Below are 14075 nucleotides of genomic sequence, written 5' to 3' on the forward strand. Positions count from 1 at the left end.
AGCAAAGAGTCAATTCTAGAAAACTCAGCTGACAAGGTCACATCATGAAAAATAGCAAAAAAACATGAAATTTGCCTTGCAGCGTGAAGTTGGGTGCGATCACCACTGGCTAAATTTAGCTTCCGTGATCAATGGCTCCGCAGAGTTTATTTTTTTAGTTTTCCTTAAAGGAACGGAACTGAGAAGGGGGAGGGGGCTGCAGACAAAAGATTGGTGACTTTAAAAAGACATTCTCACATTGCTGAACAAAAAGCAGAGCCACCTTAGGGAGAAGGGAGGAAAAAATAGAGAGCAGAGCCAGCAGCAGGTAATTGTTGATGTGAGCAGTGATTGGGCGCAGGGATGAGTGAGCATGAATGTACTCCAAAGCTGATTGTATCCAGGGGATGAGCTGCCAGCACAGGCCATTCATGCTTTGGGTGACGTCAGCACATCTGGGAGGGGCCCTACAAAGCCCCACCCCCCTATGTTATATAAGCCAGTGCAGTCCATGCTGCCTGGGACAGAGTTCCTCAGTGCTCACACAGGCAGGCTGCTACTTTGTGCATTGCTGGTTGCAGCTTCTTGGCTTTTGTATCTAGAAGACCCCCCACCCTGCAGCAGCTGGACCCCTGTTGTGTCATCTCTTTAAGCTAGGACATTTTCCCCCAGCCTCTTAGGACTTCATGTCTGTATTTTACCCTATTCCTTGGTAAGTAAGTGGCTTGATGCTTCCTCTGGATTAATCCCTTTATGACTCCCATTTACAGAGTCGATATGCGGGGTGGTTGGGGGGGTTGCAGGCTGCTGGATTGTTATCTGCTCCCCTATATAATATTTTGGGATGCATTACAAGTAGTGCTATAGATGTGTTAGTGGAACAGTACATCCATAGATGTTCCTGGTTGTTAGAGGGTTAACAAGCTCTTATTGTGTTAGGGGGAAACAATGTGAGGCTTATAGATGACTGTAAAGACTGGAATGGTGACCCCCAGAGTGCCCAGTCACCCAGCGGTGCCCTGTAGACGGCGGGTGGTGTCTGGTATCATGTTAGCTATTCAGGTAGAAATCTGAGGTGCTGTCCATATGCCAAACTGGCATTCATAATGTGCCAAGGCAGCAGCTGGGTATTGTGTGCTCTTGTGCCCGGAGAATAGTTTTCTTTATAGCTTCTTGCTTTGATAATTGTCTATTGATACTTTCCTAGGAGGAAGGGGTTAAGCTGCTCTTTGTTACATTGTTGCTTTGCTGGGTGGAAGATGGGTGATTGTGGGTTTGGTAGTGTACAGGGACAGGCTAGGGAGGAGGGTTGGTATTGTAGGTATGCAGAGGGCAAGCTGAGTAGAGTGGGTGCTTGGAGGAGCAGATTGGGGGGAGAGTGCTTGGCAGTGATCAGGGGCAGGCTGAGGAGGAGGGTGGGTATCTGGTGGGGTGAATGTATAGTAGGTATGCAGAGGGCAAGTTGGATTAGAGTGGGTGCTTGAAGGGGCAGATTGGGGGTAAGTGGGTGCTTGCGGTTTGGTAATGTAGAGGGGCAGGCTGGTTAAGGATTAGGTATCTGGAGAGGCAGAATGATCGGAAGGGTGGGCTAGAGAGAGTTTGTGCTAGGGAGTTTGGCAGGCAGGGGAAAAGTGGGGACCTGTAGGGGAAAGCTTGGGGGGAGGTGGGGTGGAGGGGGTACTTGGATGGGTTTGCAGTGTTATGGGGCCCAGCTGGTTGGGGAGTGGGTATCTGGTGGGGCAGGCTAATCGGAAGGGTGGACTAAGTAGAGTCCTTTTTACTTTGGCAGTGTAGAGGGGTAGGCTGGGGAAGGAGGGTACCTGCAGGGGTAGAATGAGTGGAAGGGTGGGCTAGGTAAGCAATACTTGTGGGTTTAGCAGTGTAGGGGTAGGCAGGGGAAGAGCGGGTGTTTGAACTGGTTGGCATCACGGAAGAGCGGAATACATTGGTATAGGCATGCATTAGTTTTGTGCCTCTGCATTTGTGCAGGGGGAAAGTCTAGTTAGATAGAAAGCGTAAAGCCATTATCCTCCCCAGAACTACCATAAGCTCACACTGATCCACAGTAATTGCATTAGTTTACGCATTTGGCAGAGCTTAGTTTGACGAATGCAGCAGAGCTGAATTAGCATTTTGTCCATCCTATGGTTACATCGCTGTTTACTCAGATTTACCTGCAGTCCTATGTAACGCCAATCTTAGAACTGTAATTGCAGCTACAAAGGGTTAATCCCAGCATTCTGCTCTGCTACAGCTGTAGAAATAAACTGTTGAACTTTGCAGCCACCATGAATGCCTCCTGCTGGTAGATTCTGCCCCATTGATCTCGTCTGCATGGTTAATGCAAAATGCTCAATGTAACCGAAGACAAGGAGATGGCGAGCTGCAGCGGGCGCGATGCTCTGCAGGAATTCTCTGGCGTATCTACAGACATGATGCTGCCAGCTCCACTATATTCTCATATGTTTAGACCCATGTTGTGTCATCCCACATAGATGGCTTCACGCTGGTTGCATGACGCTGATGTCATCGCCTGCCTGCGTGGTCGCTATAGCGTGAATGACAATGTTCTGTTCTTGTCGCTGCCAACATCCTCATTCACACTCAGCCATGATGAATCACAGCAATGGCTCATGTTCATTCAGTAACTGCTCCTGATCACTTTCCTGGAGAGGCCTTATAGAAACACGCTCAGCTCTTCCGGTTAACCCTTATCACGTCTGGAATTTTTTAAAGGAATCGTCCATCCCTCAAAGTAATGGTGGCTGATTTCCCTGATGGCTGGAGGTCTTGGCAGTGGGATCCCTTGAGATCAGCTCATCGTTACGCAATATCCAAGGTGATATCACAACCTGCAGGGGGTGACACTCCAGTTCCCAACACCATTTGCCGTAGACTCATGGAGTTCTAAGGAAGACTAATAAATGTTGGTTGTCCTCTACTGGAAATCACCTGTGTAGCTTTGACTGTTCAGGTGGATGACCTTGTTTGAGGACTACTTGGAATCCAAGGGTTGACTACTCGTGTTTCCTGGGCAGGGTGGGCATCATGAGTTTACCTTTTATTAGAAGCTCCTCCAGAACTTCGATCATATTAAAGTCTTCAGATTCCCAAGTCTACTGTATGTCCTGTTTGGGAAACACTGGTCAATACCTAGAACTGTAGGGTTTACGTAGACTTGGCAGTCCATATGTCCTAAAGTACAGTCTTCATGACACTACAACTCTTATGGTTTGAAGATATCCTATAGAGGACCCTGTGGCACAGACAATAATATCTGCAATACTGAGGAAATCCTGAAACCCTGATCTTTTGTGGGTCATGAGAACTGCCATTCGGGAAACACTGATATAATGTACCCAGCAAATCCCGAGGAAGGGGTGCCATTGACCTGAAATGCGTTACTTACGTTAGTTTCAATAAAGCAGAAGTTGAACTAATCCCCTGATGTCTTGTGCTTTTCTAAGATGGTTGCATCTATACCCAGTTTTGTACTTTTGATATATATCTATATATCATGTAGAAGTTCTGTAGGATCAGTCTAGTCAATGTGCAAATGTAGCCCATGATGCAGTTCTGTAGGACTAGTCCTATCTATGTATATACGCTGATTGATTCAGCAGGCTTTAGTTTACGGACATTTGGCTCCATCTAGTAAGTTTATATAGACCATACAGCAGCTCTGTAGGGTTTGTCCAGTGTTTCAACATCTGTAGACTATATATTCATTGTCTAGGGTCAATCCAGTGTATGCATTGACCATATAGCAGTTCTATAGGGCCGGTTCAGTGTATATATAGACTATATAACTTTCCTGATTCTTTCTCATGTTTGCTCCTGGTATTGTTGCATACCTTCCCACAGCCCCTATGGAGTGATCCTTGAATAAGGCTTTGTCTCTGTAGGACACTTTTCTTTGAGAACTTGTTTGCACCCTACAATGGAGGATCCTTGAGATGTGCATTTGGTTGTGCTAAGTGGGTTGTGCAGTTCTCTTTCCTTGGAGTCTGTTCAGGCTGTGATGAATGGGGTTTGTGGGTGTTCTTTGGCATGCCGTTTTCCAGTGATGGAACAGACAATGACATTTCTGCAGAAAATACCTTAAAGGGCTCTGAACCTACAGAGGGAGGCTTATGATGGTACCAGAGTGGCTGATATCAGTCATGTATGATGTAAAGTTCTCTGGAGGATCTCAGAACTGGAGATTTGTGACTTGTAGTAGTGATCATGGAAGGATGGAGAGATTCTGACCAGTGGCTGATAACAGTGAGTACAGCTATCTACCTGACTAGTTGATACCAAAAATTACTAGCTGTCTGGGCCACTTGATGCCACAATAGGTGACTTTTGTTCCCTGTGCAAGTGACATTTTAAAGTAATTTTTTAAAAAAAGGAGGTGCCTCGTATTGTCCTGCACAAGCTGAAGAGTCCAGGTAGTAGATAAAGATCTTTCTGGAAAGTTTTAGAACTTGTCTGTATGCTCATTGAGATGTCACTCAAGTCGTTCTGCAGACCTAAAGCACAAATCTAATCATATTTTTGGAAACCTTGGAGATTAGAAGTAAATTCGACATGAAAGCATCTCTCCATTGTTCTAGATAATCTTTTAGAATAGATTCTATTCCTTAAAGGGGAATCCCACCTAATTTATCTTTTACATATTGGATGAGTTATAGCGACAAAGTTTGACCTCTTTATGCTCCAAACTGCCATTCCACCACCGATCACGTTCGCATCAATATGGGATATTTTGGTGGTATTCCCCTTTAATATGGGCCACTTGTGCTGGTGGAGTATATTTTGTATGCCTGAATGTGTGAACACTCTAAATAAAAGGTATGTATGCTGTGGATTGGTGTGAGGGATCCTAAAAGCAAATGCCTTGGCGGAGGCTTCCTGGCATTGATTTATCATTGGGCTACAGGAGCAGAATGTCCTGCCTCTCTTCACATGAACTTTTGCTCCATTGCTTTCTCAGATTATTTTGCACCCCCTTTTACTTCATATTTTCATGGGGTCTTCAGAGTGTCTTTGTAAACCACATGGTCCAATTTAATGACTGTTTCATATGCTGAAAAACCTCCTTACATTTCCAGTGAGATGGTTGTGACTTGGAGAGTCCAAACACGGGCAGGTTCTTCACCAGCAGTTACGGTCTGAGATCTGCCAGTCTACAGCCATCCTAAAGCTAGGCATAACATATCCTCCCTCTCTGTTTCAAGACCTAATGCTTCCATCTAGCATATCCTCCAAGGTTCAAATGTTTGGACCGGCCAACTATTTTGAGGGCTGTATGCAAACTAACAACCCTCTTGACATTGGAGAGAACGATGAAACCAACCATTGGGTCTAGAGATGTTGACCAACTGACCAATAACAAATATGGCTAGGAGGAGCAGGTATGGGTGATGCTCTTTTACTAGTTTTGGTGAGTTTAGCCCAGTAGACCTGTGGGAGGTTTGGGTAATGTGGTGTTATGGACATGTAAGAGATATTGAAGACCATCTACAACTGACCTAAAGCCTACATAGTTCTTCTGTAATTGTATCAGTTCCTCACCATGTTTTACCTAATATGGATACATTGTAACATCGCCATTAGCTGAGTCAGGTTGGGTTTTCAAGGTCTCCAGTGGCTGTTGACTAGAAACCTGAACACAAGCCCTGATAATGTTCCCACACAACTGCAGACCTTGTTAATGTATCAGAGCTCTAGTTGATCAGACAGACCCCAAGCCACAGAATGTAAATGAAGAATGATTCCATTCACCACCAGCAAACAGACATCTGAGACTTTATAATCTAAAGTGAGGGTTATTTCCACCGCGACTGGACATGTATTTCCGTTGGATGAATTCTCTCTGGACCGGATTGTCTCGAAACATTTTATTGCCGTGCATTTAAAGCGGAGAACGAGGAATTTAATGAGTTTCTTCTCTTGCAGCACTGATTACTTGAGATCCTCTGAAATGACTGAGGTTATAATGAACACTCAACCCATGGACGAGATTGGTTTAAGCCCTCGCAAAGATTCTTATCAGGTACGTTCTATGGACAATCTGCCGCCTTTGTAGATATTGGTTCTGACAAAATTGCTGCTAGCTAACAAACTGCTGGTGGCGTCTTGTGTTTTTGTGAACTTTGCTTGACTTTTTACGGAGCAAGTACACTGGAAATCGGTTTGGTCAAGGTCTTAAGGCAGTTCCGGGACAAAATTCTGTCCTAGGACTGGAGAAGTGGCCTTACATTACCTGCAGCTGTTCTTCTCTACTGTCCCTCCTTTTTACCAATTTGAGGTCCCATTTTCAGACTTCCAAGATGACTGACGCACACAATCTGCAGACTCCCTAATCCCTACAGTGCAGTCTTAGGCTGTTTACATGGGCAATAGCAATTTGCAGTATGGATGGAACTTGCATTGGAAAAGAACCCAATGGCTTTATACACATAAGCGATTTCTTTGATCGACAGTCCAAAGTCAAAAAATTGCAAAAATGCATCGAAATCGCAGGGAAATCCTTGGAAAGACGGTCAGATTTTCACTGACCGATATAGCTAGTGCCTGCGTAAATGCAGAATTAGTTCACCAATGCCTTATACGTCTGATTGGCCAGGGCCTCTCATGTGATTTCCCCTGGCCAACCAGAGCAGTGCACAGCTGAAAACCGCCTGAAACCAGCAGACCAGAAAGGTGGCTGAAAAAAATTACAGGTGACATCCTCTTAGGTTGCTTGCGTGTTTTGTCAAGTTTCTAGTTCTTTTCAGCCATTTTTGACATAGCTGTCCTGGTCGAGCGTGGTAAGAACCACTGTTAGATGCTATTGCTACTCACACGGGCCGTCTCTTGGCTTCTTACATAAGAAGCTTGCCTATATAGTGAAGAGCACTGGGGTGTTTGTTCTTGAGGAGAATGCCAAGTTGGCATAGGGAGTCTTATGAACATGCAATGCTTCATGGGGGAAAAAGTATGCAAATTAGCTGTCCTTCCAGAAAGGAAATCTGTATCTGTACTGCCACATGTTGTAAGGTAGCTGGCTTACAAGTCAAGCTTCAACTCTTTAAAAAGCCTTGCAATAGAACTATGGATCTCAAGAGCACAAAATGGATCAATGACCAGTTTGCTGCTCTGTAGACTGGGAAAGTTGGGTGAACCTCTTTTGGGTTGTAACGGATTTGTATTGCCACTTCTTTGGAGATGGGTACGAAATGGCTGACTAGAACTTGTGTTGCTTATGGGAAAGCTGAGTAGTAACCAATATGGTGGTTGTGGCGATTTTGTTCCCAACTCTTGTATTACCAAAATGGATACAAAAGTACTGCAAGAATTGTCTTCTACTGTCCAGACTCGGAGCATCAGTTCATAATTGCCATTCAGGAGTCTGGGAAAGCTGGGTGAGGACCTCTGTGGCATCTGGGAGAGCAGGGTGATGACCTGATGGCTCCATTGGTTGCAGAAGCGGATAATACATCTAGTCCTATGATAGCGTATCTATGGGAAGGCGGACGATGAGCCCTACAGCTTCACACCCAGCTTTTCCAGACATTAGGGTTATTATGCAGATTTTCCGCTGCGTCGGCCCCTCGTAATGTTACCTCCTACACTGCGGCCTTGTGTGGGAGCCGACGGCCCCCGCTGTTGACTTTCTAGAAACAGGGAGGTTATTATGAATGAATCTGCTGCCGTCTTTTACGTTCTTTGCTCATGTTAATGAGAATCGCTCACTTGTGCATGAACGGCCCGAGGCCAAGCAGATTTCCAAGAATCCGGCACGAACCCCGCACGCTCTAACGAGATGCTTCATTCAGATTTTTTAGTCTAAATGAATGACTCGTTTGTCTATTGTGATGCTGCAGTTTCTTAAAGGACAATACGCATTTAATTCTCAGGGGTTTGTGGGGATTGCTTAGACCCAGTTTATGGATGTTTAACATTTTTTGCTTTAACCACCCCTGTTCTTCTGATTGTCAGTCTCTACTGTAGTTGTAGTATTCTATTCATGCACCAAGAAAATCGGAGTGAGCAGAAGCATAGATGCAGACTTCCATGGAGTGTATTATAATTGTAGTGTTCAGATTTATGATTGGATCATAGACTTTGCCCATACCGTACCCCCATGGACATCGCAGCACGCCATTACATGCAATACTGCAGAGGTGTTCTCAGCTAGCCGCATGGGGTTAGTGAAGAATATAGTCCCTGACCGAGGCGCCATATGATTCCATAACCTGGAACTGTAAGGACTTATGCTGCTATACAGGTTCTGTAAGTGTCAAACGGGTAAACTCCACCCCCCTATTTTGCTCTGTTGCCCCTCCCCCTTTCCAATTACCCTCGCATTGCAGCTGTAAACCCTAAAATGTAATCTGTTGAGCGCACATTAACCTTCCGCGGTGACGTCAGCCGAGTCCCCGTCTGCTTTGTTTTTCGTTTTCAGCATGGAACGTAACTAATTCTTACACCGCAGCGATTGACTTCCTATTTACAGTACACACTTCCTTTGTCGAAAGTACGGAAACTGTCAACATGTCTGACGGAGCCTGCTCGCTGCGGCTTAAAGGCGGTCTTATCACCCAAATATCTAAAAGATGCCGTTAAAGCATCATTCTGTATAGTGAATGCTTCTGCAAGAGTCTAATAGACTTTTTGTATTAATTTACCATTCCCTGACAGCAAGCAGAGATCTGCAAACATTTGTTTACTGAAAACCAGCACTTTTACTGGTCTCACACAGTATTTCAGTTAACCTACGCTGATACTTTGTAACAGTGAGAAAATAAAGTTTCATGTGTGTTAATTATTCACGCCCTCTTAAGGTGAACACTGAGTCGTAGTACAGTAAATCCCATTTGGAGGCACCACCCATATTCTAACCATGGTACAATGTTACAGGCCCAAAGCCTGCAGCTGCACTACTGAAACTAGAGTGACATGTTATCCTTGGTGCCAATTGTGGGTCATTTATAAGCCCCACCCATGATCTACTGATCCCACCCCTGAAGAACCAGAAACTCCTATTTTGGGCCCCACCTATAACGTGACCTTATAGGCCCAAAGCCTGAGGCTGCACTTCTAAAACTATAGTGATATTCTCTCCACTGTCCATTTGTAAGCCCGCCTGATGATCTGCCAATTCAGACCTCAAAGAACCAGAGACTCCCATTTCTGGCCACTTTTGCCTAAGCTACACCCCTTTTGCATTTATTTTGCTCGACAGTCCTCATGTTTGGGACAAATGCATGGCATTATCTGTTTTCCGTGGTTCTCCCTCCAACAGGTGAATGCTCCTCATGTCTGTGCCCTATTGGGGTTTATAAAGTAGAGTTATCTTGCTAGATGACTCCTTTTAAAGGCCACTAATGGTGACCTATAGATTGTCTGCTGCTGTCATTGACCACAGCCGTGTGGAAACTTCTGTCAATAACAGCTTGGAGTACATAAGGCGCCTCATTCATAAGTTATCACATCCTTCACATTCTCGGCTAATCTTTCATTCAGGTCTTTGTCCTGGAGCCGTGTGTTGACAAGTTCTAATCTTATAACTAGGACACAAAGCTTGGAGGAGGCAGGATTCTTATTACATGAAGAATTACAGGTTTAACTCTCGACAAACAGATATAGAAGATCCACTGCCATGGTATGTGGCCGCTCCCACATTGTCCATGAGATGCAGGTCCTTGTAGTTTTCTGACTTGGGTTGCATTGTACAGGGTCCTCCAGGAATGAATGTTCAGGCTGCAATCAAAAATATATATTCCTGCTAGATGGGAAAAGTTCTACCAAGTTTTGAAAATTAAAAAAGTTCTCTATTTTTGGAAAATCTAAATCCTTATTAAAAAAAGTCAATAAACTGGAGGATTGTGTAAGATCCAAAAACAGACTGCCTGCAGGCAGGAAATGGGAATCGGCAGAGATGGGAATGGAAATGTTGAGATTAAAAAGTTCAACTTTTTGTTTACTCCTTAAACCCTCAAACTCCTCGGATTCCTTTATAATACGACTTTGTATAAAATTCCAGAAGATAAACCTAACGGTTAAGGTGCTCCTACACATTAGATGCAAGTCAACTGTAGACTACTATTCCAGGGTGTCCAGATCCTCCACCAATGGTCTTCATAGATGGCAGGTGGGAGATGTTACATATTTTGTCTGACTAGCTTTCGGGTGCTCATACACCAGATATTCCTCCCAACGCCTCTACCTGCATGCTTGGTTTGGCCAAATGTGCTTTCAGTGGGGCGAGAGAACTAAGCCGCCCCGATGTTCCTCTGTCAGCAGCTTATACCCTGCCGGGAAAAAAGTTCAATTATGGGCTAACTATCTTCTATTACCTCTGTTTTTCTATGGCATTCGGAAGTGTCTCCTGGTCTGAATCTGAGCATCATAGTTACATATAATGCTCAGAGTTTGGGTTAGGAGATCTGCAGTCAGGCCGGGACACTTCCGAATTCTGTACATAAAACGTAAACCACCAGAGACCGTCTGCTTCGCCTCTTGATATGTTGCATACCCTATTTTTTCTGACGTCTGCCATTGGACAGTCGTGACCTCTCCATATACCTTACTGAGGTGGTCCCACTTAAATCGGCAGGCTCAACCGATTTCTATCAAATGTCAGTGGCCACCTTTTCAGAAGTTGACTGCCTTGCATTCACTCCACCCCTTACAGTTGTTACTCTTGATGTTTGGCCATGTCTTTAGCCCTGACCATGGCAGAAGCAAGACCTACTTTGTATAGGAGATAGAGAAGAAAGTATGGGTTGCCCCTATAAAGTTGGAGAGTGGAGATTTGAAACCATATTACTTAAAGGACCATGAGAGAAATCTTTACAAATGGGTGTGGATTTATAGAGGTCAAAACAGATATGATCTCCACTGCTCCGGTGTTTCCATGTGCCGTGGCAGCATTTATTGGTGTCATTAGCCTGGTGCTGCCTCTGTAGAGGAATGGTTTCCAACCCAGCATTCTCTGACAGCCACAGGTTGCAAACCATTGTCAGAACATCCTCCACTACTTCCTTTGAAAAGGCATTTTGTAGATTTTATTCAGTTAGTTCGGTATCTGCTCTAATTCTTGGGTGATTCAAGATGACTTGGATTTTCTTAGTATTGAAAAGGGTTGTTTGCTAGTAAACTCTTGAAGGCCTATCCCCAGAACAGGCCATCAATAGTAGATCGGCGAGGTTCTGCCACCAGTGATCCCCTCTGATTAGCTGTTTGCTGGGCCAGTGTACTCGTGCTCTGAGCTGATTTCTGTAAAGAGCAGACAGCTCCGATCTCACTGCAGGGGCCAGGCTTGGTATTGCAGGCAAAGTTCCCATTGACGTGAATGGGTGTAATACCAAGCTTGGCCACTACAGTGGGAACAGAACTGTCTGCTTACTACAGAAATTAGCTCAGTACATGATCAGTGGCCTGGTGAACAGCTGATTACCTAGCAGAATTCCCAGGCATCGGACCCTCTCCAATGCACTATTGCTTGCCTATCCTAAGGGTAAGGCCATCAAGAGTTTACAACTCAACAACCCCTTTAAAGGTGTTCCATTCTTGCAATAACCTCTCAAAGTTGACCTAAAGTCCCATGTAAAACTACTCTTAATGTCTTAAGATTCAACTCAAACTGAATATTATCTTGTTTCTCTACTTCAGATCTTCCCAGATCCTTCAGACTTTGAACGATGCTGCAAATTGAAGGATAGACTTCCCTCCATTGTGGTGGAGCCCACAGAGGGAGATGTTGAGAGTGGAGAACTGAGATGGCCTCCAGAAGAGTTTTTGGTGGAAGAAGAAAAGGAATCAAACTGCGACACACAAAAGAAAGACAATAAGGAGCAGTAATCCCTTAATGACCCCCGTCATTTTAGAAGAGAAATTGCCTATTGATGGGCCTACTATGAATCGGTTAGGAAGGATTTTGTTAACGATGACAAAATTCCAAGATGCACCTGTGATGAGTATTTTTTTTTTCTTCCTTTTTTTTTTTCCTCTTGGTGGAAGAATCCAGCCTTCGTTGTGATTAAAAGCCCGAAGTCTTGAAGCAGTGTTTGCTTTTTATTTTTCTTCAATCATTAGAATACTATCTGAGGTTTTTCCAAGGTTAGATGCAATGATCTTAGATTTAAGTAAGAAGGAATTCTTGGGATGGAGGCACAGACTCCACAACGATGAAGAAAACTACCTTCTCTGCGAGAACAAAAGGTCAACCCATCACTTTTCCATCTGAATGTTATGTCCTAACTTATCCGTTAATCGGAGTCTTAGTTGATACAATTCTGGTAACTGTCATTACGATCTATGCCAACCAAGGTCATCTTCTGGTGAACTGGCTGTTCCACCTTGGCTTCGCTCCCGACAACTTCTAAATGTCATCGATGTGTCGTAACTATTTGTAATTGGATCAAAAAGTGGAATCTGTCTCTGTAGTATTTAATACCAGTGTTCATCAATGTGTACAGGGATGCAATATTGTCATGTATTTGTCCTGTACTGAGATGTTGGTGTGTTACTTGGCTTACAGTAAAACTTTGTAGGGTTCAGCAACAAAGTCAACATTGTAGACGAGTACGTAGAGTTCTCCGACTCGGATTTGGAAATAAACCCCAAAACATTGCGCTTCCTTACTGGATGAAATTGGCCATCTTGTTCATCACTGCATTTTGTTGGAAGTGTCTACAAGTCATCGAAACCGGTGTCTTGGGCATGGCCAGCCATCTTGGATTGGTACCCACCACGGTTGTACAATGGTGAAAAGTAATGGTTTGGAAGAGTTTGCCAAAATATTAGCAGTAGGCATTGAGTAAGGTGTGTAACTCAACTTCTCTAACTATAAAGGGTCTTAACATAACATGCCCTTCCCTGGTTCTGGAATCGGGATGCATTTTCCATGTAAGTCAACCCACATTTGGCGGAGACCAAGGCAGTGACCATGGTTTCTTAGATGAATCTGATAGAAGAGGACAGCTCTAAAAATACACACATCTTTTGGCAATACCCACATGCGAATTGCCTTTTGCAAGACCCATCATTGCCCTTTACTCTACTAAATATTTCAAGCCTTTCCTATCCACTGAATCGAAAAATCTTGATTTTTTTAAATCTGAGGGGTTTGAGAGATTCTATCCTGATCCACGTTACTAGATGCTTCGTCCTTTCCGTGACTATACAGCAATAATTCCTGTGCTTGGATCTGTCCAATGCTAAAAAAACACAAAAAAAGGAAAAAAAATTCTCGTGTATATCTTGTGTAAAACGTTTCGTGGTAGTGTCTGCCTCTTTAAATGGTCATCACCAGCCGAAAAACTCTCCAGTGTAAACGTTTGTCTCGGTTCACAAATGGGTAATGGGTAGGAGTGTCGGTGATGAAGACCATCACCGATGGTCGCAACAGATGTCGTCAACCGCATGGAACTTGATACAATTGTGGCGTTCCAGTAGCTACGTAGTGACAATCCACTGAGACCTCTTGGCTTCCATCATGGTTCAGCGTCCGTTAAAGGTCCTACTGATCTCTCAAAAACTTTCCGTCACCTCGTTGGAAGGAAGTACTTTGCGTTTTTGTCTTTTGTTTGTTTTCCTCTCGAGAGTATTGTATATTTTCCATTTGTTACAAATGTCTGCGAACAAAAGCACTCGAGTGACCTGTTGTATAATAAGGATATAAATATATATATTTCTGTAATTTTTGAGGCTCAGGGAGATGCTAGCTTATTTTTTTTTTTTTTTCAAAAACTTTTGTCACTGTGACAGTTGTAAATAAAAAGTTTCAAATTGCTTTCCAACTCAGCCAATGTGATGTTTTTATTCGCATGTGTGAGTGCGGCTCTTCACCCCCACCCAACCACACACTGTATTTCCTGCCTGTGAGCTTGAGAAAAAGCAGATTGACATTGTACTGCATCTGGTATGTGACTGCAGGGCGAGGGTCATCCATCACCAGCCAGGTTGTGGGGTTTGCACATTCACAAAATGACCCTTTTGTTCTCTTATTAGAGGCTCTTTGAAGGGATTTGGTAGCAAAATCTTATAGTTTTGGTTTTAGCTGCCCAAACTTTGGGATAGAACTATAATTCTATGCCCACATGGGGCAGATCTGCTGGGGA

At 44.0% G+C, this 14075-nt stretch overlaps 1 protein-coding gene across 1 annotated transcript; it reads left to right on the top strand.

Annotated features, from left to right (window-relative positions):
* Positions 1-498: 498 nt before the first annotated feature.
* On the top strand, positions 499-13758 carry LBH (LBH regulator of WNT signaling pathway). The gene is made up of 3 exons (XM_066595117.1): positions 499-691; positions 5923-6019; positions 11626-13758. Exons 1-3 carry the CDS (start codon positions 666-668, stop codon positions 11812-11814), a joined length of 312 nt encoding a protein of 103 aa, XP_066451214.1. The 5' UTR covers positions 499-665; the 3' UTR covers positions 11815-13758.
* Positions 13759-14075: the final 317 nt, after the last annotated feature.

This window comes from Eleutherodactylus coqui, chromosome 3, assembly GCF_035609145.1.
Source record: "Eleutherodactylus coqui strain aEleCoq1 chromosome 3, aEleCoq1.hap1, whole genome shotgun sequence".
Lineage (NCBI taxonomy): Eukaryota > Metazoa > Chordata > Amphibia > Anura > Eleutherodactylidae > Eleutherodactylus > Eleutherodactylus coqui.

Bases quoted from the DNA above. Each gene is read 5' to 3' on its own strand.
- LBH (XM_066595117.1), top strand. From the start codon at position 666: ATGTCTGTATTTTACCCTATTCCTTG. The intron at 692-5,922 runs GTAAGTAAGTGG...CTTCTCTTGCAG, and splicing joins GTATTTTACCCTATTCCTTG to CACTGATTACTTGAGATCCT. The intron at 6,020-11,625 runs GTACGTTCTATG...TCTCTACTTCAG, and splicing joins CTCGCAAAGATTCTTATCAG to ATCTTCCCAGATCCTTCAGA.